Source organism: Cupressus sempervirens, chromosome 3 (assembly GCF_028749045.1).
Source record: "Cupressus sempervirens isolate cs-2001-9-10 chromosome 3, ASM2874904v1, whole genome shotgun sequence".
Classification (NCBI taxonomy): Eukaryota; Viridiplantae; Streptophyta; class Pinopsida; order Cupressales; family Cupressaceae; genus Cupressus; species Cupressus sempervirens.
The window spans coordinates 299,903,368-299,928,926 of record NC_143120.1 but is presented as its reverse complement, the minus strand read 5'-3'; the positions used below and the strand labels follow the sequence as shown (position 1 = coordinate 299,928,926).

General features: G+C 37.0%; 1 protein-coding gene across 4 annotated transcripts in view; it reads right to left on the bottom strand.

The window, feature by feature from the left end:
* Positions 1-405: 405 nt before the first annotated feature.
* Positions 406-25,559, bottom strand: part of LOC149566172 (vacuolar ATP synthase subunit H family protein) — a 62,375-nt gene continuing 37,221 nt past the window's right edge. For all 4 annotated transcript variants that reach the window (XM_089819591.1, XM_089819589.1, XM_089819590.1 and 1 more), the window contains exons 6-12: positions 16,066-16,131; positions 15,865-15,985; positions 4,723-4,884; positions 2,879-3,004; positions 2,662-2,787; positions 2,373-2,552; positions 406-980 (exon numbers count right to left, since the gene is read on the bottom strand). In XM_089819591.1, the coding sequence (XP_089675717.1) occupies positions 732-980; positions 2,373-2,552; positions 2,662-2,787; positions 2,879-3,004; positions 4,723-4,884; positions 15,865-15,985; positions 16,066-16,131 (1,030 nt within the window). In that variant the 3' untranslated portion in view covers positions 406-731. The remainder of the gene's footprint in view (positions 981-2,372; positions 2,553-2,661; positions 2,788-2,878; positions 3,005-4,722; positions 4,885-15,864; positions 15,986-16,065; positions 16,132-25,559) is intronic.

The window sequence follows — 25,559 nt, the reverse complement described above, 5'->3', positions numbered from 1 at the left end:
TGCCCAGTTTGTTTGCCTGTTCAAATATGTATCCGTATTGTACACACCTGTGTCTTTTAGTTTGCCATTTATAACCTTTTAAAAGGTTTTTGTGTAAAATAAAGACGAGCATTGTGGTGACATCCACCAAGGGTTCAAGGACTGGTAGTATTAATCTTCACAATACATTTGAATTTTTTTAATACTTTCTGCTTACAATATTTTTTTTTATCTTTTTATCATTTTAAGAGATAAAATTGAAACTAAGAGTTGCATGTCAATTTAACTCTTAAAGAAAATATAACCCATGTCATATTAAAGGAAAAGGACGATGCCTATACCATGTAAGGATTACAAGGCATTCACTGCAACATTTTTAAGGGATTTCTATCAGCATTTTCCACATTGAGTGAGCCTTACCTCAGGTTTTCCACAGCATGGCCAGAAACCATGATCCATTAAAATACAAATAAGCCTTTAAAACAATACCCAGCATTAAAACAATTATGGAATCTCGGAGTGATTCTCATGTGTGTAAGCTTTCTTGCCAAAGATTGTCATGTTAGAAAGCCTTATACAGTACTAAATAAACATAAACATAAATGAGTTTATGATTGAAAATAGCTGACAGAACAATATGCAGCTTTAAAAATATTATTTAAGGGAATCTCAGAGTGCTAATATGTGTATACCTCCTTTCCAAATATTACATAAGAAAACCTTAACAGTGCCAAATACCTGGCATAATTAATTTATGGTTGCAAATAGCTGACATATTTTGCACTAAGCAAAAGCTTCTGCACACACAGCAGTGCATTCTTTCTCACTTCTGAGCTCTCATGGTCCATATATTTCATGACACGCTCTTTACCTTTCAGGTCTAAAATAATGCCTCTCCCAACTGGATGATACTGAATGAATTGAGAAATATCATAGCAAGCCACAGCAAGTGCCCTCGGATCTCCAGAACTATCAAGTATTGCAATTAAAACACGTAATACCTGCCACCAAATCCATAATCCACATTAGTAAATTTTGTCTCCCCACACCATAAATCAGTTTTTAAAATAAATCCACTTTCTAATCTAATACAAACAAACTCCACATTAACCTTATGTCACAATTGGGTCCTCGGAATGAACTTACCTTGTGCTCAAGGCCATAGTAAGCCCAAATTTTATACTTGTGCTAAAGGTAAGAGGACAACAAGCACGGCTTCTAACTTGACTGGCTGAAACCCAATTTATTATAATTCAAGTGCTAAAATGGAATAGCAATAGTTTGTAATTTGCACGTTAAAAATTTCATGGTTTCCTTTGTACTGCTGCACGATTGGTTGCATTTCTGGAATTGAATCGATAATATTTTTAAGTTATGTTCAGCTCATGTAACATCTACATGCAGAATACTTCTTGAATAAAATGTTGTATGTTGAAATTCTATTTCTGTGTGGTGATCTGTGATCCTCAAATTTCTTAAGTTCCTTGGACCAATGAAACAAACAAGACAACACATTAAGAAGTTTCACTAAAACGTATTAATATTTTGAGTTTACAAATACAGAAACCGAGATGAAAGAACATTGAATAAACATTACAAAAAGATCAATTGAGAGCCCCGTTAACAATCATGGCCATCCTGCAAATTTTGCATAAGCCAGTAGCATGATGCACAAGTGTGCCTATAGTTGGGTTGGTCTTGAATATATTGATTCCTAATTTGGAAAAGCATGCAATGTAAGCTCAATCTAAGATTAAAACGCTGATGCAGAAGCTTGTACAAAATGCCAATAGATAGTGTCTTTTGGGTTATAATACTCCTCCCCACTTTTGCTTCCTAAGACATTTCACGCATTTAAGCATTTTCAAGAAATAATTTTTTAGTCTATTTCAAAATGCTGCTTTTATCAGATCTATGCATTCAATTGAATGATAATAGTAGATCTCAATTAAAAGTAGGACACTAAAATGAAAAAAGGAGGCAACTTTATTTATCTCAGATGTCATGTATAAATCAAAAACTTAGTCTATAACCAGAACAGTCGACTTCTAGACTACCGATACCTGAATGACAAGTTTAGCATATTTAATACAGAAAAACTAGTAACTAAAAAATATAAAATAAATCCAAGCTAGACAGAGAATTTGATCTAATATATTCTCATGAAACGTAGGAATCACACATAGGAAATAAATATAAAGCCTCCACTTCTGATTAACTGTGTTCAAGAATGTATATCTAATGATCAAAGGTATCATTGTCATTGTGGTTTCATTGGAAACAATTCTTCCTATCTGTTTAGGTTGAAAATCTGCAAGTATACTTAGTTCTATACAGACAAGTGCATGCATATGAAATGTTTTCTGGTGATTGAAAAATGACCTTCAACATACCTGGAAGTCATTGTCTTCAAACTTAGTAATATTTTCAGACCAGAATACTGGATCCTTGTGCATTGGGGACCAATCAAGATTTCCAAGCATAACCTCCTGTTTGTACTTGTCAAAAGAACTTAATTTTCTAATGCTATCTTTTAAGCCTTCTTCCAGAACAGTTAACGCTTCAACTAGATCCTGTAATATAAAATTTCGAAAACTTCAGCAATCTAGAGGTTGAGAAACATAAGCATCTGTAGATAAAATATAATTGGATAGGAAATCAAAGAGAGCACTTGTTTCTGACCTCATCACTCCAGGTCTGTGATTTTAGATTTTGCACAATTTGTGGCAACCCAAGATCCACCATTTCACTTGCAAAGGTTCCTTTAATAAGCATGTTTTTCAATGTCAAGGCAGTGACTCTTACAACCTGATAAGATTCAAGAAAGATCAAAACCAGATTAAGGATTCCTGCCACAAACCATCTCAAACTCAAATTAAGCATGCATACAACCCCACACCTTTTCTTTTGTGGAGCTTTTGATGATCTCCACTAAACGAGGTAAAGTACGAGTCATGGCTAATGAATCCATAGCAGCATCATAAAATGAAAGAAGCCATATACAAAGAGCAGTCTCATAGAGGAGCTACAAAAAGATGCGACATCATTAGTTTCAGGATGATTCCCATTGTTGAACTGGAAAACTATATTATAAAATACATAAGGTGCTTACGTAAATATCATACATTTATATATGACAAGATAAAATATAAGATAAATTTTTAGGTCACTGTCAAGTGAAAGACCATGTGACCACCTTGTCTAAGAACTACACAAGGAGATTGATTTTTCATGTTATCTTATACCCTGTTCAACAAGGTGTATAACCTTAACTATTTCCAGAATCAAATATTTGACCACTTTCAATTGCCTATATATATTGTTCAACAAGTACAAACCTACCCCCTTTCAGATCTCAAATGTTTGACCTTCAACTATGGAGTACACATGCCTTCATGATCAATGACTAACCAGCGACAATTTTCAAAATTCTGTGAATAGCAAAGTAGCTTCTTTTCTTAGTTTTTTTTTCCAAAACTTAAACCCATAATATTAAATGTACTGTATTGGTAGAGAGTGGGACAATCAAACGTAACTATCGTTAAAAGTGAGAAAATTTCTTCGAGGTAAATTAATATAAAGCATGACTAATATTCCTGTTTTCTTTGGTTCATTTGTTACAAGTGCGATCTTATTTTGTTGATGAATAAGCATTTTAATTTTTAAGATAAGCTTAGTAATTAAGTACAAAATCAAAGAGAATTACAGATAAAAATCTTTAATCCAATATAAATAAGCACATAGATGTTTGATTAATACCACCAAGAAAAACGCAAATTTATGGTCAGACCCTACCCAACAGGCCTAGCATTTGATCTATCAGATGTCCAGTGTAATTGATGTTGGGTGCAGACCTTATTTTTCTTCAGTACAATATATGTTAATTATGCACAATTTTTCAGTGTATGATCCATGTTTGTCATGAATTTCTTTTGTACAGTTTGTCCTCTTGAACCAAGAACACTAAAGAAATGATTATATCCAACAGCAAGAAACTTCTTGCCTTGGTTGAATCTAGGATTATTTTTGTCCTAATACCTTTCCAACATTAAAGTAAGCTATCTTCATCATTCATGAAAATTTTAACAAATTTCTTCATTCTCATTATACATATGAATATGAAAATGCCATGATGAATGCATTTGTATGTAAATAAATTAAGAGTCGCAAATAATTAAATTATTGGTTTTCTGTGTGTAATGTTGGAATACAAATATTTACTTACAAAACTGCCTATGAAAAGGTTGAATTTTAGATGACGAACAAGCCAGACACCAATTTGGTGTGTGCATCCCCATTGTGGGCTTCAAAAGGGATTTTCTTCAATTTACCTTACAAACTTTTTGTATCTCATCCTCCTAGGTTTTGACTTCATGATCAAGTTCGGAAGTAAACCAATACATTGCAATTCCAATTAACTTTATATGCATAAATGTGTCTGTATATGTATGTGTCAGCTAAAAACGTGTCAAACTGACAAATAGTATCAAACTGTTTGTGTATATTTATTCATCCGATATTTGATTTTTGAGCATTTGAGAAGAATATAATCAGCCAACTTTTACTATACCAGCTCACTCACTAAAATCAGTGTGAAGTGCATCCCTTTCTATGTGGCAGGTAAGCATCACAATTTGTTAAGTAAATTTATACAATACCACATTGACAACTAACGGCTTTAAAATACACAATAAATCAGGAAGACAAGACTACAAATTTTGTTAGAAGAATATTTCAGACTACCTGAACATACTGCTGAGCAGACGCTGGTGAAATGAGAGGAGTTAGGAGTTTCACTCCATCTGCCTTCACAAATAGTGATCTAACCAGAGGTTCTCTAAGCAATGTCGCCAAGGAACTCACAGCTGTAGGAATTCCACGAGTTGGATGTGAGGGTCTTCTTAACTGCAATCCCACAATCAGAAAAGATAAGAAAAAATAAAAGAGCATATTCAACTTATCAGCGACTATATTAAGATGACTGTGTTCAGAATAGTGTGTGCCCTATTTTAAAGTACCACCATAACTAATAATGTCTCCCTTTAGAACAATAGTTAGCATGTTGTTAGTGACTTGGCCTTCAGCATATACATACATTTTCAAGAATGCCAGAATTTTGCAATAAATAAACTACCTTGGGAAGCAAAATTAAGCATAAAACAAGTTACATAATAAAGGGAGAATAGAAATTGAAAATGCAGAATAAGCAGATATTCTCTATGTACTAAAACATAAAGACAATTCATATTTCTCCAACTTTGCTCTTTCGCTGACTTTCCAATGGATGGAGTTTGACAGGGGAAAGATGGAGTCTTTTAAATTCAAATTTAGGAAAACGATCGTGAGAAATCATGTTCCTACAAAATTTCATTTCAGCTGACACTGTTTGTCTCTAATTTGTTGGTCTAGAAAACTAGGTCCAAAAGTTCAAAGAAAAATTATCACTACAAAAATTACTATGTTTTCTATTGATTAGTGATATGACGGAAGCAGTATAATATAAGCTACAATCACTTGTGTTATAGTGACTACGCATTGCACTCTGTTTATTTTATGACATGATTAAAAGGGTAAGGATAATTCAAGCAAAAGATAGTTGAAAAACTAACTATTACAGCCTTTTGTTTCCTAACCCCACAAAACATGCTTGTTTTATACCATAGTTCAAAATCTCATTCTCTGCCACTTATTGGCAAGGCAAAAAAGAATTCTCAGCAAATATCAGAGATAAATCTGTAACTTCTCAGGAAAATATCAGGAATTTTTAAAATGGAAAATTAATTAGAAATGCGTTTTTTTTTGCAAAATTCAACAAGGAGATGCATCTAATGAGACAATAAATTACTAAAAAAAGAAAACAAGCTGATCCAGATATATATTAATACAATATGTAACAAAATTACATCCTCCCGTAGAATGTCAATGGCTGGCAGCCATTAGTTAAAGACTCTGAACTCTGGAGCAAACTAAAAATAGTAAATTGTCTTTGTAAAAATATAAGCAAATACAAATGTCAAGTACAATATGAAACCAGTTTTGTCATTAATTCTTCAAAGCCTCCCAGGTGCACAACTCGCCCTTTTGATTCAGCTTGTCCAAAGGGTAGGAAATCTCTGCAAAGTTCTATATGATCCTCCAAAAATAAATGCTGTGTCTGAGGAAAGACTTGAATCTAGTATATCGATTAGGGATTCCATTTCAATAATTACCCTCAACTTATCCAGATATGTCTTCAGTCTGGTCTTGCATACAATGTGACCGAGCAACATCCCCTGAGCTTTCATACATTCCCGTAGAGCCACTAAAACGGTGTCCAATGCATTGTAGATGGACTAATCGTCTCTAGAAACTATTAAGAAGTAATTGGAAAATACTTGCTTGTTATTAATAGTTATCAAGAGATCAATTTATACAAGAGACTGAACGATGTTTCCATAAGAAACAAAAGTAAAGAATAGAAACATTCTATTCTAGAAATAGAAAACTAAATATTAGAAACATTCTAATATTTACAAAAGATTACAATAGATAAACCATTAGATACTAAACATAGATAATAGAAACTATCTATTATCGCAATACCCTCCCTTAATGGTTAATCTATCTAGAGCATGAAGCTGTCAAAAAGAGTTAAAGGCATATTCTATCTACTCAAGGTGCTCTGCACTGTTCACTGTGGGCTATGAACCAGATTGCTTATAGATAGGGCAGCTAAGCGCTTCTGACATTCAACCTTCATGTGCCCAAACTTGTGGCAATAGTTGCATTGAATGTTTTTCTTCTGAGAGCCTTCTAAATCTGGAGCTAAGGATGTTTTTTGAGAAGACTATTGATGGTATTTTGGATAATGCTCTCTAGAAACTATTATGAAGTAATTGGAAAATATTTGCTTGTTATTAACAGTGATCAAGAGATCAATTTATACAAGAGACTGAATGATGTTCCCTTGAGAAACAATCATAAAGAATAGAAACATTCTATTCTAGAAACAAAAAACTAAATATTAGAAACATTCTAATATTTACAGAAGATTACAATAGATAACCATTAGATACTAAACATAGATAATAGAAACTATCTATTATCGTAATACCCTCCCTTAATGGTTATTCTATCTAGAGCAGAAAGCTGTCAAAAAGCGTTAAAGGCAAATTATATCTACTCAAGGTGCTTCGCACTATTTGCTGTGGGTTACGAACCAAATTGCTTATAAATAGGGCAACTAAGTGCTTCCGACATTCAACCTTCATGTGCCCAAACTTGTGGCAATAGTTGCATTGAATGTTTTTCTTCCGAAAGCCTTTTGAATCTGGAGCAGAGGATGTCTGTTGAGAAGATTGCTGATGATACTATGGACAATGCTCCAAAACTTTACAAATGAGCATAATGCTCCAAAACAAACTGCAAAAAGCCATGATTTTTGAGGTGAAAAATTAATAAAAACCCAACATGATTTTGTGGCGAAAAATCAATCAAAACCCAACATGATTTTTGTGGTGAAAAAGCACTCAAAACCCAACATGATTTTTGAGGTGAAAAATCAATCAAAACCTGACAATACAAAGCTTTAGTTTTTTTTATAAGAAAAACAGTAAAACCCAACAAATAATTTTTGAGGAAAAAATTACAAACCCACAAAGGAATCCCACACAACTTTGCGAATTATAGAATCAGAAATATTTAAGGGAAAATTTATAGAAACCCATGAGAAAGTAAAAAAAAAATTAGGGAAAATATATATGAAAAACCCATTAGAATATTTTTCGAGGAAAATAATTATGAAAGCCCACTAGAATTTTAAGGGAGGCAAAACACGAGACTTTGCATGGTAAAGCAACACATGCAAGTAAATGCAACCCTCAAAACGCAGTCGCCAGCCATTAAAGCTCAAATTTGCAGAAAAATGGCAGAATGTTGTAAAAAGATGCCCGAAAATTGATGATGTTGGTGCTGGAAGAGGCTTTTTTTGCAAGGACAGCACAGTCAATGAAGAATGAACACAAAACGAACAAATTCTTCACCCTAAAATTGCAGAAGGGCAGAATCGTGAGCTGCCTTATATCAGCAAAAAAAAGGGCACCAAAGTTCGGCACACACAAGAATAGACACCAGTTTAGCACACATGAACAGTCACGATTTGGAGAAAGTCGCATTGGGGCAAAGTTTAGATGTGTTTTTGTTCAGTCGTAAGTGAAGAAAATCAAACGGGATCTAGTAAAAAAAAACGAAACTTTGCATCCACGAACCAGGGATTCGATGATGTGCAGACAAATTGGGTGATTTATTTTGCTGAAAAACCCTAGCCGAATCTATTACCACTGCGATTTTCAGACATATTCAATGATTTGTTTTAATGATTCTCCAAAATTCAAACGGAAACCCTAGCCGAGTTTTTGTGAAACAAGAAAACTCAAAAATAATTTCAAAAAATTTTAACAAATAATTTCAAAAAAAAAAAAAATTTAAGTATTGGCTCTGATACCATATTACGAAGTAATTGGAAAATATTTGCTTGTTATTAACAGTGATCAAGAGATCAATTTATACAAGAAAGATCAATTTATACAAGAAACCGAACGATGCTTCTTTAAGAAACAATCGTAAAAACTAGAAACATTATATTCTAGAAACAAAAAACTAAATATTAGAAACATTCTAATATTTATAGAAGATTACAATAGATAACCATTAGATACTAAATATAGATAATAGAAACTATCTATTATTGTAATAGAAACCCCTTCAAGATTTCGACAAACATCTTATCAAAAATGTGCAAGATGATCCTTTCAAAGGTTGCAAGGTCATTGCACAACACAAACAGCGTCCAATTGTAAGGATACACATCATCCTCAACTACAAATGTAGTTTTCAACTTTTCTTCTTTTGTACTCTAGACATGGTTGTCTCATGCCCTACTACTTCTTCAAGGATTCTATACGTAAAGGTGAGGAATGGGTCCTTGATGGTAGTCCACACAAACGAAGATTTGATTAGCATCCTTTTTTAATGAAATCATGATAGAGGAAACCCATTCGGCTGTCTGCACCTAAAATATGCTATTTGCTTCCAACATCTGCTCAATCTCCTTCTTCACCTTTGCTGCATTGTTCTAACTCATCCAGACAGTCGCTTCTACACAAGTTGAGCTCCAAGTACAAGTAGCATACAATACACACATAGCTCTAGAGGCACCCCTTTCAAATATTTGTAGGTCCATGCAAAGACATCCTTGTACTCAATAAAAAAATTAATGGTTGCAGCCTTCAGCACTAGATTCTAATCATCCCCCACCAATATGTCTCCTCAAGTTTGTCTCCTTCAACTTGGGCTCTTCATACCATATGGGTTTATCCTTGTTGAACTAATGTTCAGGAGTCTCATTGACTCAAGTCTCCCCTTCACGATACTCTCCATACTCACGAGGAAACTTGTTCTTTTCTCCTAACTCCTCTTCAATCTACAACATGCTACACGATGGGTGGAACCACTTGTAGTCCTCCATTTGTCAATAGCAGAGCCCTTTCATGGAGTCAATATCATCATCCGAGCAACATTCCAACTCGAGGACACCCTCTTCATTCAACTCCAACCATCATCTTCCTTCATTCATTCCTGTAGGCTCCCCTTCTAACTCTAATCTCGAGGAGGATGCCAACTCCTTGCTCACCAACTGCATTCTCAAGTTGATGACAAATTTTCACTCCTCTCCAAGAACAATGTGTTGTGTTTCCAATTACGATTCACTTTAGCGGTGATGAGCCACCTCCTCTCATGGATAGCATCATAGCCCTTCTTTTAAAATGGAATTACTACAAAGTCAAGAATGGAATATTGTGTACCAAACATTACCCGTTGTGCCATTAAAGCCCCACTCAACTTGATGCCATGTTAGTTTGCGCCCACCAAATTCAATGTTGGCGGCCACAACATCATCTTTCCCTACTTTCAAATCTCCTTCAGTAACACATTCACCCCTGATCTTCCATCAACAATGGTATGGATGAGGATGGCTCCCACGATACCCATCTCCACCACAAGTCGTCACATCAACTATTTGCCACCAGTAGCATTCGATCTATAAAAGGGATAACTAAAACTTCCATGTGGTTTTCAATATGGGTAGGTATATTTACAATGCTCATGATGCTCATTCTCAGTTGTAACATAGTTTCCAAAAGGTCCTCGATTTTCGTAGGCACTTCCATCTGCAACACTTGTGCTATTTTAATCTCCAAAAGAAACTAAGTGTTATCAATGTCATGTGTTTCCCTTCGCTCTGCCATCATTTTCTTCTCAATGTCAGCCTCAACCTCTCGTACCCTCTCCTTGTCCATACAAAGGTTTGGATATGTGACTGCCTTTTCTTGTGCCCTAATGAGCACCAATACTCCTTATTCACTTAACTCGTCGATGTTCAACAAGTTCACTCTTGGCTCTAGGAAATTTGTGCCCTCGTGGTTGTCAGGACCACATCATCGATAGTGATGTTAGGGGTCTTCCTTTTGGCAATATCGTGCAAGGTGTCCCCATTAGGTACAAGCACGACATTAAATCATTGGTCGACCTTTGGCATTATAGTGTTTGTGGCTTCTGTTATTACTATTATTATTATTTTCTTCTACTGCCCCTTCAATTATTTCGGTAGCCACCAAAAGATATGGTTGTATCGGTTGATTGTTGTCAAGTGGTTGCAGCAGCAGCCATCGATGGATGCTCCTATGCAAAGAACACATGAGTGTTGGGAGGTTAGTGCCTCTATCCTCTCTAGGTGAAGGTACTGTTCAGCATAGATCAATGGATTTGTGACATGTGCTTAAACACCTCTTGTGGATCCTTGTCTATGGTTGTTGTGATGTTCATTGACAACTCAAACTTTTGGTGTAAAGGCAACAATGATTCCAACAAGTGGTATCAGAGTGTTATGTTACAAGTTCAAATCCCTCAAGTCATGCTAGGGGGGCATTGTTGGGAGGTTGGTGCCTTTGTCCCCTCTAGGTCAAGGCATCGTTCAACATAGACCGATGGATTTGTGACATATGCTTAACCATCTCCCGTGGATCCTTGTCTTTGGCTATTGTGATGTTCATTGACAGCTTGAACTTTTGGTGTAACGGCAGCGGTAATTCCAACAATGAGCACTTTGGGTCATCATGTTTTATGGGCACTTTGATGTGGAGTGTCTCATCACCTAACAAATGTCATGTAAGGCTTTTTAGCAGCACATACCTTTTGTGTGGCCCTCATCTTTGTAATTTGTGCACCATAATTCTCCTTCACTCTTGTGGTTGCTCCTCTTCATAGCTTTAAATTCTTTCATCATCCAATGTATATCCTTCTACAATGCCTTCACCTTGTTGTTATCTTCATCACTGCAAGCCCCTTCCAAGGAGTCACCATTTGACCTTTTCTTCTTCTTTAAGATATCGTTGCTTTCAATTTCCATGGCTCTATTGTAAGAATTGGTATGACATCAGTACGACAACCTTCATCTTCTTTCTCAAGGATTCCATTCCCTCCACAAGCCAGTGTTTCTTCAATCCATATGTTGGTTGATTCTCCATCTTTCCCAATAACTCCTTGAGCCACCAATTATATGCTCTCACACTTCCATGTTTATTTTGCTCCGTACTATATTTCTTAGCAACAATTTTGTTATCATCGCAATACACTTTCAATTCAGCCTTGATTACCTTCTTCAATTCCACCCAAGTGGTTATCGTGGTTTTGTCAACTTTTGATAACCAGTCGATTACCACCCCACATAGTGTGGCCGAAAACTGCACGACCCAATCATCCCGATCGGTATGCCCATCTGCCAACTGAATTGTTTCATATGTTCTACAAGCCCTACAAGATCCTCTAATCCATCACCTTTAAACTTCGACAACTTTTGGTTTTGACATTGTAGACCAGCTTTATGTACTACGTTGCCTACTTCCTTGAGTACTATGTTTGGATGGAATGGCTCCGAGTCTAATGCACTTGACCCAAGCAGAACATTCTAACTACGAAGCCCCTATGTGCTCTTGACACCTTTGGTCGTGATCATGTCACCTATGCATTTATTCTTTTCTACATGTCACACACTATGTAGTCTTCTTGCCTATAGTCCCCTTAAATCTCTTTTGTACAAGGCTTCTAGTTCTCCCTCTCAATTGTCCCTAAATGTGTCACACATTCTTGCTTTGTTCAAATACATCATCACCATCTACCACTCCCCCTTCAACACGAGCACCCACTTCGTACTCTTCAACCCTTTCTGAATTTCCTTTGGCTAACCCTTCTTCCCCTTCAGGTAGTCCAATCCAAACGTTGTTCCCTCCTCAACCCAATCCAAACCCAATAAAACCAAATGTTCTTTCCAGTCTCCATCTCTACCGCACTCCTTCCTTCACCACACCCCTCTCCTTAGCCCTCTAGTTCACCAACATCCTTCCAACCGCAACCTAAAAGCCCACTTAATTTTTCCTCTAGAAACAAACCAATACCTCAGCTTCTCCATCTCAAGCCACTCCCACTACCCCTATTTCAACCCAACCTACTACTTTTATCTCTTCCTATCTGCAATTTTCTAGTATGGAATTTGCTTCTCCACAAGATGGGTGTTTGTAATCTATCTTAAACATACCTCCTTTATCTACCACTTTTGCATCAAGATCTTTCTCTCTATTGATTCTCCTCATCCTATTGATACCTCTAATATGCTGTTAACTTGGGTATTTTTTTCTTGACAAACTTTGAGGACAATGATCACCTCGATGGCATCACACACTTAGCACTAATTGGTTGCTCCTAGGTATTCTCATTCTTGTATGTTCTTGTTTGTTTTATCGATACATATAACAATTACAATTACAAGCACCATGTATATGTTTGCGTCCCTCTCCCCTATGTATCGTTCTTCCATTTGTGCATTCACCTCTATATTTGCATCCTTCTTCCTTTGATTTGGGGGAAGATACAAAACACCAAGGTGCATTTGACTTTTCCATGTTGATCCAAAACAATAGTACCCTTTGTCGTTTGTTTATTACCTTTCATGTTCTTTCTTCTCTCTATTGCCAAACCCCCTTTTTGCCCTTCTTCCTACAATTTGGGGATGATGATGTTACATTAACAATGCAAAGCCACACCATTAGGTATACGTTAGCTATAATGTTTATAAGCTAAAACTTTTAAAAACAGAATGATTGCATTAACAAATCACACAAATAAATAGAGTTTACAAAGGCTATAAAAAGCATTAATTAAAAAAGAAAACTTGCCTGAATAATGACGATGCGTGAAAATAGAATAGATAATGATGACTAAAAATATAGCTTAAATGACCATTAACTAAGATTCTAGAATTATGAGCTAAATATAGCAAGAACCTAGGATACTAAAAATATTCTAATATAAACAGTATGTTTGTGACCCCCTTCCTTGCGTATTCCCTTCTATATTTGTATACCTCATGCTATGATTTCTAAAAGATGCAAAGCATTGAGATGCTTTTACCTTTTCCATGTCAATCCAAAATAGCAGTACCATTTTCATGCCCCATCTATAACTATATTCTATTCATGTGTTACCTTTCATGTGCTTTCTTCTCTATGATGTCAATCCCCCCTTATGCCCTTCTTCCTATAATTTGGGGATGATAACATGCATTGAGATAAATTTGACCTTCTAATGCAAACCCAAATCCATAGTTCCCTTCATCTCATGCCTTCAAATACTAAGTCCATTTCTCTTTATGTGCTTTGCTTTCATCTCACGTGCTTGTGCAAGTTTATATTTCAAGGACAACGCAAGGCAATAGGGTGTGTCAGCATCCTTTTCATGTAGACTCAAATATAACATCTCCTTCTTGTGCTCCCTCCCTATCCTTCTTATGCTTATGTATTATCCTCTTATCTTACTTCTCATGTCTTTTTTATATGTCTTCTTCCCACAGACCATCCATTTATTATACCTTATTATCCACACCCTCTTTGTTACATCACCCCTAGCCCCTCTTTTCTTTACACTACTCATTATCATACTCCTATATCTCTTCACATCTCATGCTATATCCAATCTCTATATATTTTATTATACATCTCTAACTACAAATGTCATCATGTGCCCTTCATGACTTGCACTACTCTCATGTACCCTGCCCCACTTTATTTGCTCTTCCCATGGAGGCAACCACGTGCACATACTACCTTTCATTGGCATAAGCCTACCTGACCCTACCTACATCATTATTCACACTCTTCCTACCAACTTGGCCACTTTGTCCTTTCCTAATTAAGTTACTTTTACCATTACTCCATGCCTACTCCAAACTTCCATCATACTTGTCTTACAATGGAGGCAAAACCCTTGTGGAACATCACCCTTCTACATCATAATTCACACTTTTCTTACCCACTAGGCCACTTTGCCTTTTCCTATTTGTGTTACTTTTTCTTTTACTCTTAGCCTACCCCACACTTCCATCATACTTGTTTTATCATGGGGGCAAAACCCTCATGGACCATCACCATACCTACATCATGATTCATCCTCTTCTTACCCACTTGGCCACTTTGTCTTTTCCTATTTGTATTACTTTTCTCTTACTCTAAGCCTACCCCACACTCCCATCACACTTGTCTTACTGTAGGACAAAAACCCCTTATGCATCTTATTCCAATCCACATATCCTCTAGTTACAACCTTGCCCTCTCATGTCTACAAACAATTCTTATATACTACTACTATGATTTTCCCTTTTCCTTTTAGTAATTTTATATCCAATCAAATTAAGTGAAGAGTCATTACTATTCTACACATTACAAAAAATTGAAAGCATCTGCAATGGCTAGAACGGTCCTTTATGGGTCCCACACTGTGCAAATTTGTGAGTAGCTCTACAAGAAGCCTACACCACCTCTTTAACTTCAATGGCTTTGTCACAGAAATATATCACGCCATTTAATTATGTCGCATCCATCACAGCCACATCTCATATACATTTTATCATGGCAGCCTTATTAGAGCCAAAGGCAACATACTTTGGCATAGGCTAACTTACTGCCCCTGTATAGATGGTTTCCTAGTAGTTACATAGTACTCTTGATCTCTTAAAGATGGCCTAGCTCTGTGTGTGTGTGTGTGTGTGTGTGTGTGTGTGTTCCCATGATGAACACTAATTTCTCCTCTTGTTTGTACTAAGATGCAGCAGAAACGTGAGACAAACAAATATTGTACAATGCAATTTGTAAGTAATAGTTTATGACATCAAAATAAGGCCAAAATGGATTTCAGGAGCAGTGTAGCCTTGCATTTGACCATGGATTAATCCTCAACAAATGTTACACAAGCATTCAAATCTTCCCCCTCTTAAACTTTCTCTGAATAATAAACTCGAAAAAAAAAACGTAAGACAATCTGAAAATTTAAATATCATAAAATATGGGATAAAACTCTGCAGTCCTTTAAGTCTTAAAATACTTTACCTGGTTACCATATTACTGGGTCATGTCAAATGACTTATTTTGGTCAACTAGTATTGGGATTTGATGAGCCTCAATGCTATGAGTCTCAATATTCTCTTCTTCCAATTCCTATACTTTTTAAGTAAAGATCTTTTACACATGAAAAGAACTTAACCAAAAATCAGAACACTGCACCCAATCAAAGCCCAAACACCACAAACTTGCTGCATAGTATCCTCCAACAAGCAGAATCCAGTCTAATATTATACAGTTCTCTCCAGTTATCATGGGTACACGGTGTTTATTTGGCATTTATGCTAATTTTCTTTCCAAAAAAAATCAAGACATTCATCCAAGAAAGAAAGGAAATATTTAATTTGCTTCATTGTCTAAATGATTTACATGTCACAAACATTTGTGAAAGTTAACGCACCTGATTACATAGCCAATCAACCAAACCTCTAAGAACATCATCAATAGTTGTAAATGTTTGTTTTGAACCTGAAGCTTCCCCGTTGTAAATGATAGTATCTTTCATTGATTTCTTCTTAGAGCTATAACCAACAATTAAAATAGTGGTTATCATAATGCCACTGATTTTTGTACTTAAAAAGGTTTCTATATTAATTCATACCTTATTATCAAAGTGAGTATTTTGCAACTTTTCTCTTGGATGAACCAGTTTCCTTTGGACAGTAACCTGAAAATACACAACCATTTTCCTAAGCAATTTCACGAAGAAACTTGTGCTCCAAGATTATAAGGAAAAAGAAAAAGCAATTCACAATATGTAACACATTAATAGAGTAAAATATGACTGTTGTCCTTTTATTGATGAAACATCAAATTGCATTTATAAAAAGACAAGTTTAAATTACAGTTACCACAAAGGTATGAAGAATGAAGGATACAGCAGATTTGAAAGACCTATATTAATCACCCTCCAAAAGCAAAGAAAGCTAAAACCCCTACATAGAGCAGATATATTTCTGTATAGCCTTTTACACCAAGTCAATTGTACCATGCAATACATTTTCATCTAAAAAACATATGCCATACACATTTGCAAAATCTCCTTGGCCTGTGTAAATTTTGTGAATTGGAGCCAAAAGTTGTATTGAGACTCATCCAAGCTAATCATTTCCATCTACCTTGGGGTTGAAAATGTGAAGTTAGGGTTCTTTGAGGCTTGGCTACGGTCTACCCATGGAAGAATTAACAGATTCTTTCCAATTCCAAACAGAGGCAGCAGTTGTAGGAAGGGGCTTGCAGAAAGAAGAGTTCCATCCCCCAGCACTAAATTGTTCAGATTCTGCTGAATCATTTCAGCCAGTCTCTTTTCTGCTCTTTTAGCAGTGACAATTTGCTCAAATGCCTCAGTCCAGTTTTGAAGGTTGTGATGATTATAAATAAGACAATTCAGAATTGAAAAACTCCCATTTCCTGTTAAAGACTTTCATTTGCAGCTTGAAAGTGTTATTTTTTATGTTTTATGCAATTAATTATTTCCCCAAGAAAGTAATATAGCTCACCACATTCTGCATATCAACTCATCAGCCTTTTACCAACTCCATGTATGCTCTCAAATCACAATCATGGTGGCAAGGTGATGCAGGAGAATCTAGAGGTATAAGGGCAATCTTGTGTCACCCAAAAAAATGTACTTAGACTTAGTTTCTGTTTCATGTGTTTTCATTTCTGGATACCCATTTGGGTCAAATAAAAGTTCCAACTCTCACAGTTCCACTATTAGTGTTCTGGGTTAGAGTTTTTAATCACCTTGGGATACATGTAAATGTTGAAAAATAGGAGTATGTAATTGAGCCATCATTGTGGTGAACTAGAAGGTGTAAATTGGTCGGATGATTGTAATTATAATTTAGAGCATTCCAGAAAAAAAATCAAGTCAAAAGGCCCCATGGTTTGAAAGTTATTGCAGTTTTTCAATTTCTAGAGACCTACTAAGAATGCTTCAAAATTAGGTTAGGGGCATTAAATGACCTCAAATAGGGCCGAAAAATGGGGGACGAGCGAAGCTGGTCCATATGGCTATAGAGCACTTCGAGAGCTTCCCAGAAATGTAAACGGTTCGTCAATCAAAGCTACAATTCAAAAGTTATGCCTCCCGGAAGTTCGGTTACCGTTTCTGGATTCTTCTAATTTTGTGCCGACTTCTAATGCGACTTCTGGAGCCTTCTATTTGGTCAGTGGATGCCAACTAGCACTTTCTAGAATGTATTCCAAATCCTTAACCCTTCGAGGTCTATTTAAGAACATTTCTAGCATTGTAAAAGGCAGTTCGGAGTGGAGTTTGAGAGAAGGTACTGGGAGAAGAAATTATCTCCAGTTTTATGCTATTGTAAGCCCATAGGGCCTGTTTTGGAGTTTGTTTCTCTGTACTAAGTGTACTAGCATATTTTTACAGTTAATCAAATTTTCCCTTTCCTGTTGTGTCCATTTTGTGCTTGGGTTGTGTCCCCATCAAGTGGTATCAGAGCTAGTTTTCCTGAGTATCTAGATAGAGCGCCGACTGCGAGGCAGTTTGCACCAAGACTATGTGGTTGTGGGTTTGAGTTAAGAAGATGCCTCCACGAAGAGAGCATGGTGGAAGGGCCGGAGCTATTAATCTTGAGGAAGTTAGAGCCCTCCAAAGGCAGGTACAAGCATTGCAGGAGGAGCTCCGTAGAGGAACAAATGTTGCTGCAGGCGACGAAAGTGAGGATGATAATGAAGAAGAAGAAATTGGATCAGAAGGGGAAGTTGACAGGGAAGTTCTGAATCAGGCAGAGAAAAGGCTTTTTAGGGCCATTACTAAGTTTGGGAAAAGACCTACAATTGACGTGGGTGTATTTTCAGGAAATCTGAAACCAGATGAGTTGATTGACTGGATCAATGAACTAAAAGAGTACTTTGAGTATGAGGATATCAAGGACCCAAATAGGGTTAAGTTTGCAAAGGCCAAACTGAAAGGATATGCCAAAATTTGGTGGCAAGAGGTTCAATTGGAAAGAAATAGAAGAGGAAAGGAGAAGATCACAAGGTGGAATTGCATGGTGGACAAACTAAAGAAGCAGTTCATTCCTGTTGACTACGAGCTTGATTTGTTTAAGAAGATGCATGGGTTAAAGCAAGCAGGAAAATCAGTCCAAGAATATACAGAGGAGTTTTACCGACTTCTGATTAGAGCGGGGCATGCAGAAGCAAATAAGGAGAAGGTTGCTCGTTATATCAGTGGGTTGCGACCTAGCATCCAGGAGGAATTAAGTCTGGTAAGAATGACCAGCGTTGAAGAGGCATACTAGTTTGCCCTACGAGTTGAAGAGAAGCTAAGTAAGAGGTTTGAAGGGAAACAAAGAGGACGCGGTCAAGGAGGACGGGGTAGTGGTAGGTCATCTGGAGGCCGAAATGAAACCCAAAAGAAAAATGAAGATGTGGGTACTAGCAGGAACCAGAGGAACGAGGGTTTCAACTGCTCCCGCGATCAAGACTTTGGAAATCAGAGAGGAAGAGGTAGAGGACGTGGACAAGGAAGAGGAGGCTTCCGTGGTACCTGTTTCCATTGCAATGAAGAAGGTCATCGTGCCTTTGAATGCCCTCAACGACAAGGGAGGACAGATAGGAGAGTTGAGGGTCAAGCTAGGGTTGCTCATGTGGATGAGGATACACAATCATCACATTCAAAGGATGCAGAAAGAGGAGAGACTTTAGTAAATGAAAGGGTCCTACTAAGTGGTGAGATTGAACCGGGACAAAGGAGGAGTTTATTCCGTACCAGGTGCATGAGGATAAATGTTGTGATGTCATCATTGATGGTGGTAGCACTGATAACTTGGTATCAGAGGAGATGGTCTCTAAGCTGAAGTTCAAGAGGGAGAAACACCCCCAGCCCTATCAGATTGCTTGGGTGAAAGATGATCATAAGGTCCTGGTAAGTGAACAATGTTTAATGAAATTCAAAATTGGGAGTTACCATGATGAAGTTCTTTGTGATGTTATTCCAATGGATGTTTGCCATCTATTGTTGGGTAGACCGTGGTAGTTTGATAAGCATGCAGTACATGAATGTCATGCAAACACATACTCTCTAACAAAGGATGGAGTTCGCCACAAACTGAAGCCCATGAAAAAGGAAGGCAAAAAGGTATGTAGCAATGCTAGGATTTGTCTTGTTGATGGAAGGAAGTTTTTAGATGGCATGAAACATCAACGTATGTGCTATGCTTTGATCCCTAGGAAAGATAAAGAAGGTAGTAGTGAAATACCACTTGAAGTTTCAGATTTACTAGGTGAGTTTGGAGATATCATCTCTGATAATGTTCCAAAAGGATTACCACCAGTAAGGCAAATCAATCATCATATAGATTTAATCCCAGGAGCTAGTTTGCCTAACAAGGCTGCTCATAGGATGACTCCTACTGAAACTGAAGAGCTAAATAGACAGGTTCAGGAGCTATTAAGGAAGGGCTTGATTCGGGAGAGCCTAAGTCCATGTGCAGTACCTGCAGTACTGGCACCAAAGAAGGATGGAGAGTGGAGGATGTGTATAGACTCTCGAGCTATAAATAGGATAACCATCAAGTATTGATTTCCTTTGCCAAGAATGGATGATCTTATGGACTACTTGAGTGGAGCTCAGTACTTCACAAAAATAGATCTCAAGAGTGGCTATCATCAGATACGGATACGAGAAGGAGATGAGTGGAAAACAGCCTTCAAGACCAAGGAGGGTCTTTATGAGTGGTTAGTCATGCCCTTTGGATTGACGAACGCCCCAAGCACCTTCATGTGGCTTATGAATGAGGTACTTAAGAAGTTCTTGGGAAAATTTGTTATTGTTTATTTGGATGATATTTTAATTTTCAGCAAGACTTTGGAAGAACATTTATTGCATATTCGTAGTGTCCTTAAAAGGTTAAAGGAAGAGAAACTGTTAATTAATCTGAAGAAGTGTATCTTTGCAAAAAGGGAGTTAGTCTATTTGGAGTTTGTTATATCACCTGAAGGTCTCAAAATGGATTCAGAGAAGGTAAAAGCCATCTTGGAATGGCCTACTCCAAGGTTTGCTACTGAGGTAAGATCATTTTATGGTCTGGTTAGTTTTTATAGGAAGTTCATTAAGAATTTCAGCGGCATATGTGCACCCCTAACTGACACAATAAGAGGGGATAGAAAAGAGTTCAAATGGACTGCGACAGCTGCAAGAAGTTTTGAATTGCTGAAGAAGAAGGTGACAGAACAACCTATGTTGGCACTTCCAAATTTTAGAAAGGTGTTCCAAGTGGATTGTGATGCTAGTGGCAGTGCTATTGCGGCTGTATTAAGCCAAGAAGGTAAGCCTATTGCATATTTTAGTGAAAAATTGAATGATGCGAAAAAGAAGTATTTTGTTTATGATCAAGAGTTCTATGCAATAGTTCAGGCCTTAAAGAAATGGAGGCATTATTTATTGCCAAAGGAATTTGTTTTATATACTGATCACCAGGCATTACAGTACCTAAATAGCCAAGGTAAATTGAATCAGAGGCATATGAAGTGGGTAGAGTTCTTGCAGAGCTATACATTTGTGTTGAAGCATAGAAGTGGAAAATCTAACAGGGTTGCAGATGCACTAAGTAGGAGACAATTGTTGCTTACAGTAATGCAGGTTGAAGTAGTTGGGTTTGCTGAACTCAAGAATCTGTACCTTGAGGATCCTGATTTTGCTGAAGCATGGAAAGCTTGTAAAGAACCTGTTGCTGTAGACAGAACTAAGTGGTTAGACTATCTGATTCAGGATGGTATGTTGTTCAAGGGCAGTCAATTGTGCATTCCAAGGAATTCCATGAGAAAAAATCTGATAAAGGAGAAACACAGTGGAGGGATGGCAGGACATTTTGGTCGAGATAAGACCATTGCCATTCTCAAAGAACATTATTTTTGGCCTCAAATGTCACAGGATGTGAAGAAGTTTGTATAGAGTTGTCAGATTTGTCAAGTTGCCAAGGGATTTAGTCACAATACTAAACTATATCAGCCATTGCCTGTTCCATCAAAGCCATGGGAGGACATAAGTATGGATTTTGTTCTTGGATTGCCGAGGACACAAAGGGGTAATGACTCAGTATTTGTGGTGGGTGATAGGTTCTCCAAAATGGCACATTTCATTCCATGCCACAAAACTCATGATGCTATCCATATTGCAGACTTGTTTTTCAGAGAGGTGGTAAGACTACATGGCCTCCCAAAGAGTATAGTTTCTGACAGAGACACTAAATTTGTGGGGTATTTCTGGAGAACATTGTGGAAGAAGTTGAGAACAGACTTGAAATTCAGTTCCACGCATGACCCGCAGATTGACGGCCAAACAGAAGTGGTAAACAGAAGTCTGGGCAATTTGCTGAAATGTTTAGTTGGGGATAAGCCCAAGGGGTGGGATTTGATTCTACCACAAGCAAAGTTTGCTTACAATAACTCTATAAACAAGAGTACTGGTAGATCACCATTCCAAATTGTATATGGAAGTAGCCCAAGGACTGCACCAGAATTGAGGAAGATAGAGCAAGGGGAGAGGACAAGTGCTGAAGCTGAAGAATTTGCTGAACATATCAAGCGTCTACATGAGGAGGTCCAAGAACACATTACCAAGATGAACCAACAGTATAAAGCTAGGGCTGATCAAAGGAGAAGACATAAGGAATTTCAAGTAGGGGATCTAGTCATGGTACACTTACGAAAAGAAAGATTTCCAGCCGGTACTTACAACAAGCTGAAGATGAAGAAATTTGGCCCCTACAAAATTTTGAAAAAACATGACTCAGGAAATGCATATGAAGTAGAGTTGCCAGATGGAATTCACATTTCTCCTATTTTCAACATTGCAAACTTAACAAATTATCATGATGAGGAGCTGATGGTAGAGCCATGTCCAATTCCTACTTCTAAGAAGGAGGAGATAGAAGACATTCTAGATCATCGTGTGGGCAAGAGTACCAGAAATAGGCAGTATGAAGAGTATCTGGTCAAGTGGAAAGGACAGCCGATAAAGAACTCAACTTGGATATTAGCAGCTGAGGTTTCCCATTTGGGATTTCCTCTACCATTCATAAAGTGACAGGGTCACTTTTCAATCTACCCTGGGTGTCTGATGCAGGAGCATCCAGAGGTATAAGGGCAATCCTGTGTCACGCAAAAAAATGTACTTAGACTTAGTTTCTGTTTCATGTGTTTTCATTTCTGGATACCCATTTGGGTCAAATAAAGGTTCCAACTCTCACAATTCCACTATTAGTGTTTTGGGTTAGAGTTTTTAATCACCTTGGGATATGTGTAAATGCCAAAAAAATAGGAGTATGTAATTGAGCCATCATTTTGGTGAACTAGAAGGTGTAAATTGGTCGGATGATTGTAATTATAATTTAGAGCATTCCAGAAAAAGAATCAGGTCAAAAGGCCCCACAGTTTGAAAGTTACTGCAATTTTTCGATTTCTGGAGACCTCCTAAGAATGCTTCAAAGTCAGGTTAGGGGCATTAAATGACCTCAAACAGGGCCGAAAAATGGGGGACGAACGAAGCTGGTCCATACGGCTATAGAGTGCTTTGAGAGCTTTCCGAAAATGTAAACGGTTCGTCAATCGAAGCTACGGTTCAAAAGTTATGCCACCCGGAAGTTCGGTTACCATTTCTGGATTCTTCTAATTTTGTGCCGACTTCTAATGCGACTTCTAGAGCCTTCTATTTGGTCGGTGGATGCCAACTAGCACTTTCTAGAATGTATTCAAATCTTTAACCCTTCGGGGTCTATTTAAGAACATTTCTGGCATTGTAAAAGGCAATTCGGAGTGGAGTTTGAGAGAAGGTACTGGGAGAAGAAATTATCTCCAGTTTTATGCTATTGTAAGCCCATAGGGCCTGTTTTGGAGTTTGTTTCTCTGTACTAAGTGTACTAGCATATTTTTATAGTTAATAAAATTTTCCCTTTCCTGTTGTATCCATTCTGTGCTTGGGTTGTGTCCCCATCACAAGGGCCATGATTACCTTAACCCAATCACCATTTCCACTCTTAACCTTGGGTCGAGAATTTGACTCTTCAATCAAGAGTGTAACACTAATCAATTGGAACGGAATTTCCAAGCAAGTAGTGACCGAGGGTTGGCTGTGAACAAAGTTGATGTTCATAGCATGGTGTTACCATATTGTCCCCTTTAACTTGGATTAGCCAAGTGTGGAAGCTAAAGTCAACTATCCACACTACAAACACCTAGCTGGAGTTGCACTATGGGGTCTTGGTGCAGAAAGATCTTGATGTGATCAGAAAAATCAGAAGGCAAAGGAGAGAATCAAGCTCTTAGTAAAAAATGTATAGTAGGATAGAAATAACTGTGCTGGGCCATCATTCTAATCTGTGAAGCACCTTGCAGATGACTGTGGAGATGTTGCATAGCTACTGTCACTTCAGGAATGAAGACAAACTCCTTGTTAATAAGTTTGCCTACAGATGAATTAGCTTTTAAACCTACTAAAATATTAGTCTATGTCTGCACTCTCAAGTTTATATACTTCACTAGTTTCGTAGTTGTTGCTTAGATAGTAAGTTTTGTATTTGTTGTCTCATACAGAGTTATTACTATTAGCAGTATTACAAAGTTTGCACTCCAATAGTTTACAGGCCCTTTGATAGATTTTTCTTCAACCCTAGATCTTCTACAATGTATCACTGTGACTAAACCATTAAAAAGACCTTTTGACGTGACCGTATAGTCAACAAAGATATTATGTTTGTGACAAAAAAGATCAATCAAAATAAGCATCTATAATTAGACTCTGCAATTGTAATTAATAATTATTATCAAATCCTGTATTTAGAGAATTCAGGTGCAAAGAGGTTACACATAAAACAATATAATGATCTACGTTCAGTGTGACACATATGCATAGAGGTGCTTGCACATGAAGTAACATGTTTTAAGGAAAACCACATAAGAGGTTTCTTTCTCAAAATAAGAGGTTCTAGCATCTATGCCATGCCCCACCAAGCTAGGGTTGGCAGAGATTGATAAACAGATCACATCCTTTATGAGATCAGATTTTGGTCTTTATTAGGGGCTGATGTAAGAAAAAGATAAGAATTTATTAGGGGCTGACCTAGGTAAGTAAGGATATCATTATTAAAAAAAAAGTTCATAGTGTTATAAAATCGATATATACAATAAAGATGAAAGGGTCTATTTATAAAAAATTACATGACAATGTTTCTTAATGAAACAATGGTGAACTGAAGCCAGAATTAGAAACTAAATAAACTAAGATGACAATTATAGAAGCATTGCTATATTATTTTAATACAGCTGACCAAGGGTAAATGGTACCACTCAAGAAAAAATCAGTCAAGGCTAAAGGTATCCCTATGATAATTAAGGGACGATTCAAAAAGTATTACAGCTCTTTGAATAGTCACGAGTCTTGAGCATGATATAAGATGCAACAGGATATGGAAACAGAAGGGAATGTGAATTAAGATGAAACATTCTACAATATAATAGCAGATAAGCAGAGATAGATTTTAATGCCGTGAGCAATGAGCAGCAACAATAATACACTGAAAGCGGCAATCATGATATTTTAGAAAGCAATTAAAACCAACAGCACAGATTATTAGAATACTGGCAATCACTCATACTATGTTCTACATAGCAATTAATCATATTATATGTCAGCAGATAGAATATTTAAAAGGAGCCTGAAGTAACCATTAGACAGCAATTCCATTTTAAGAGGAAGCAATGACGAATATAAACTAAATAACACTCTCAGTATGAAGAGTGACTTAAGTTATGCTGACAGTGATCAAACTAACAACATGAAGTGATTGGAACAGATTATGCAAAGGCATTGTTAAAAATGGTTGCCCATCCCTAAGGTCAGGAACATCCAAGAGTTGACTCTCTTCAAGAGACACGAAGTTATAAAGGCAAGAAGACCACAACTGAGGAAGCATCAAGCAGATTAAGTAATGATTCCAAATCATGCATATAGATCGACCCATTGAGCAATAGAATTCATCAAAGAGGGCAGTGACGAGTATCCAAAGAGGGAAAAGACATCCAGTTAGATCAATCTAGATTGCAACAGCAGACTGAGAATATTACTAT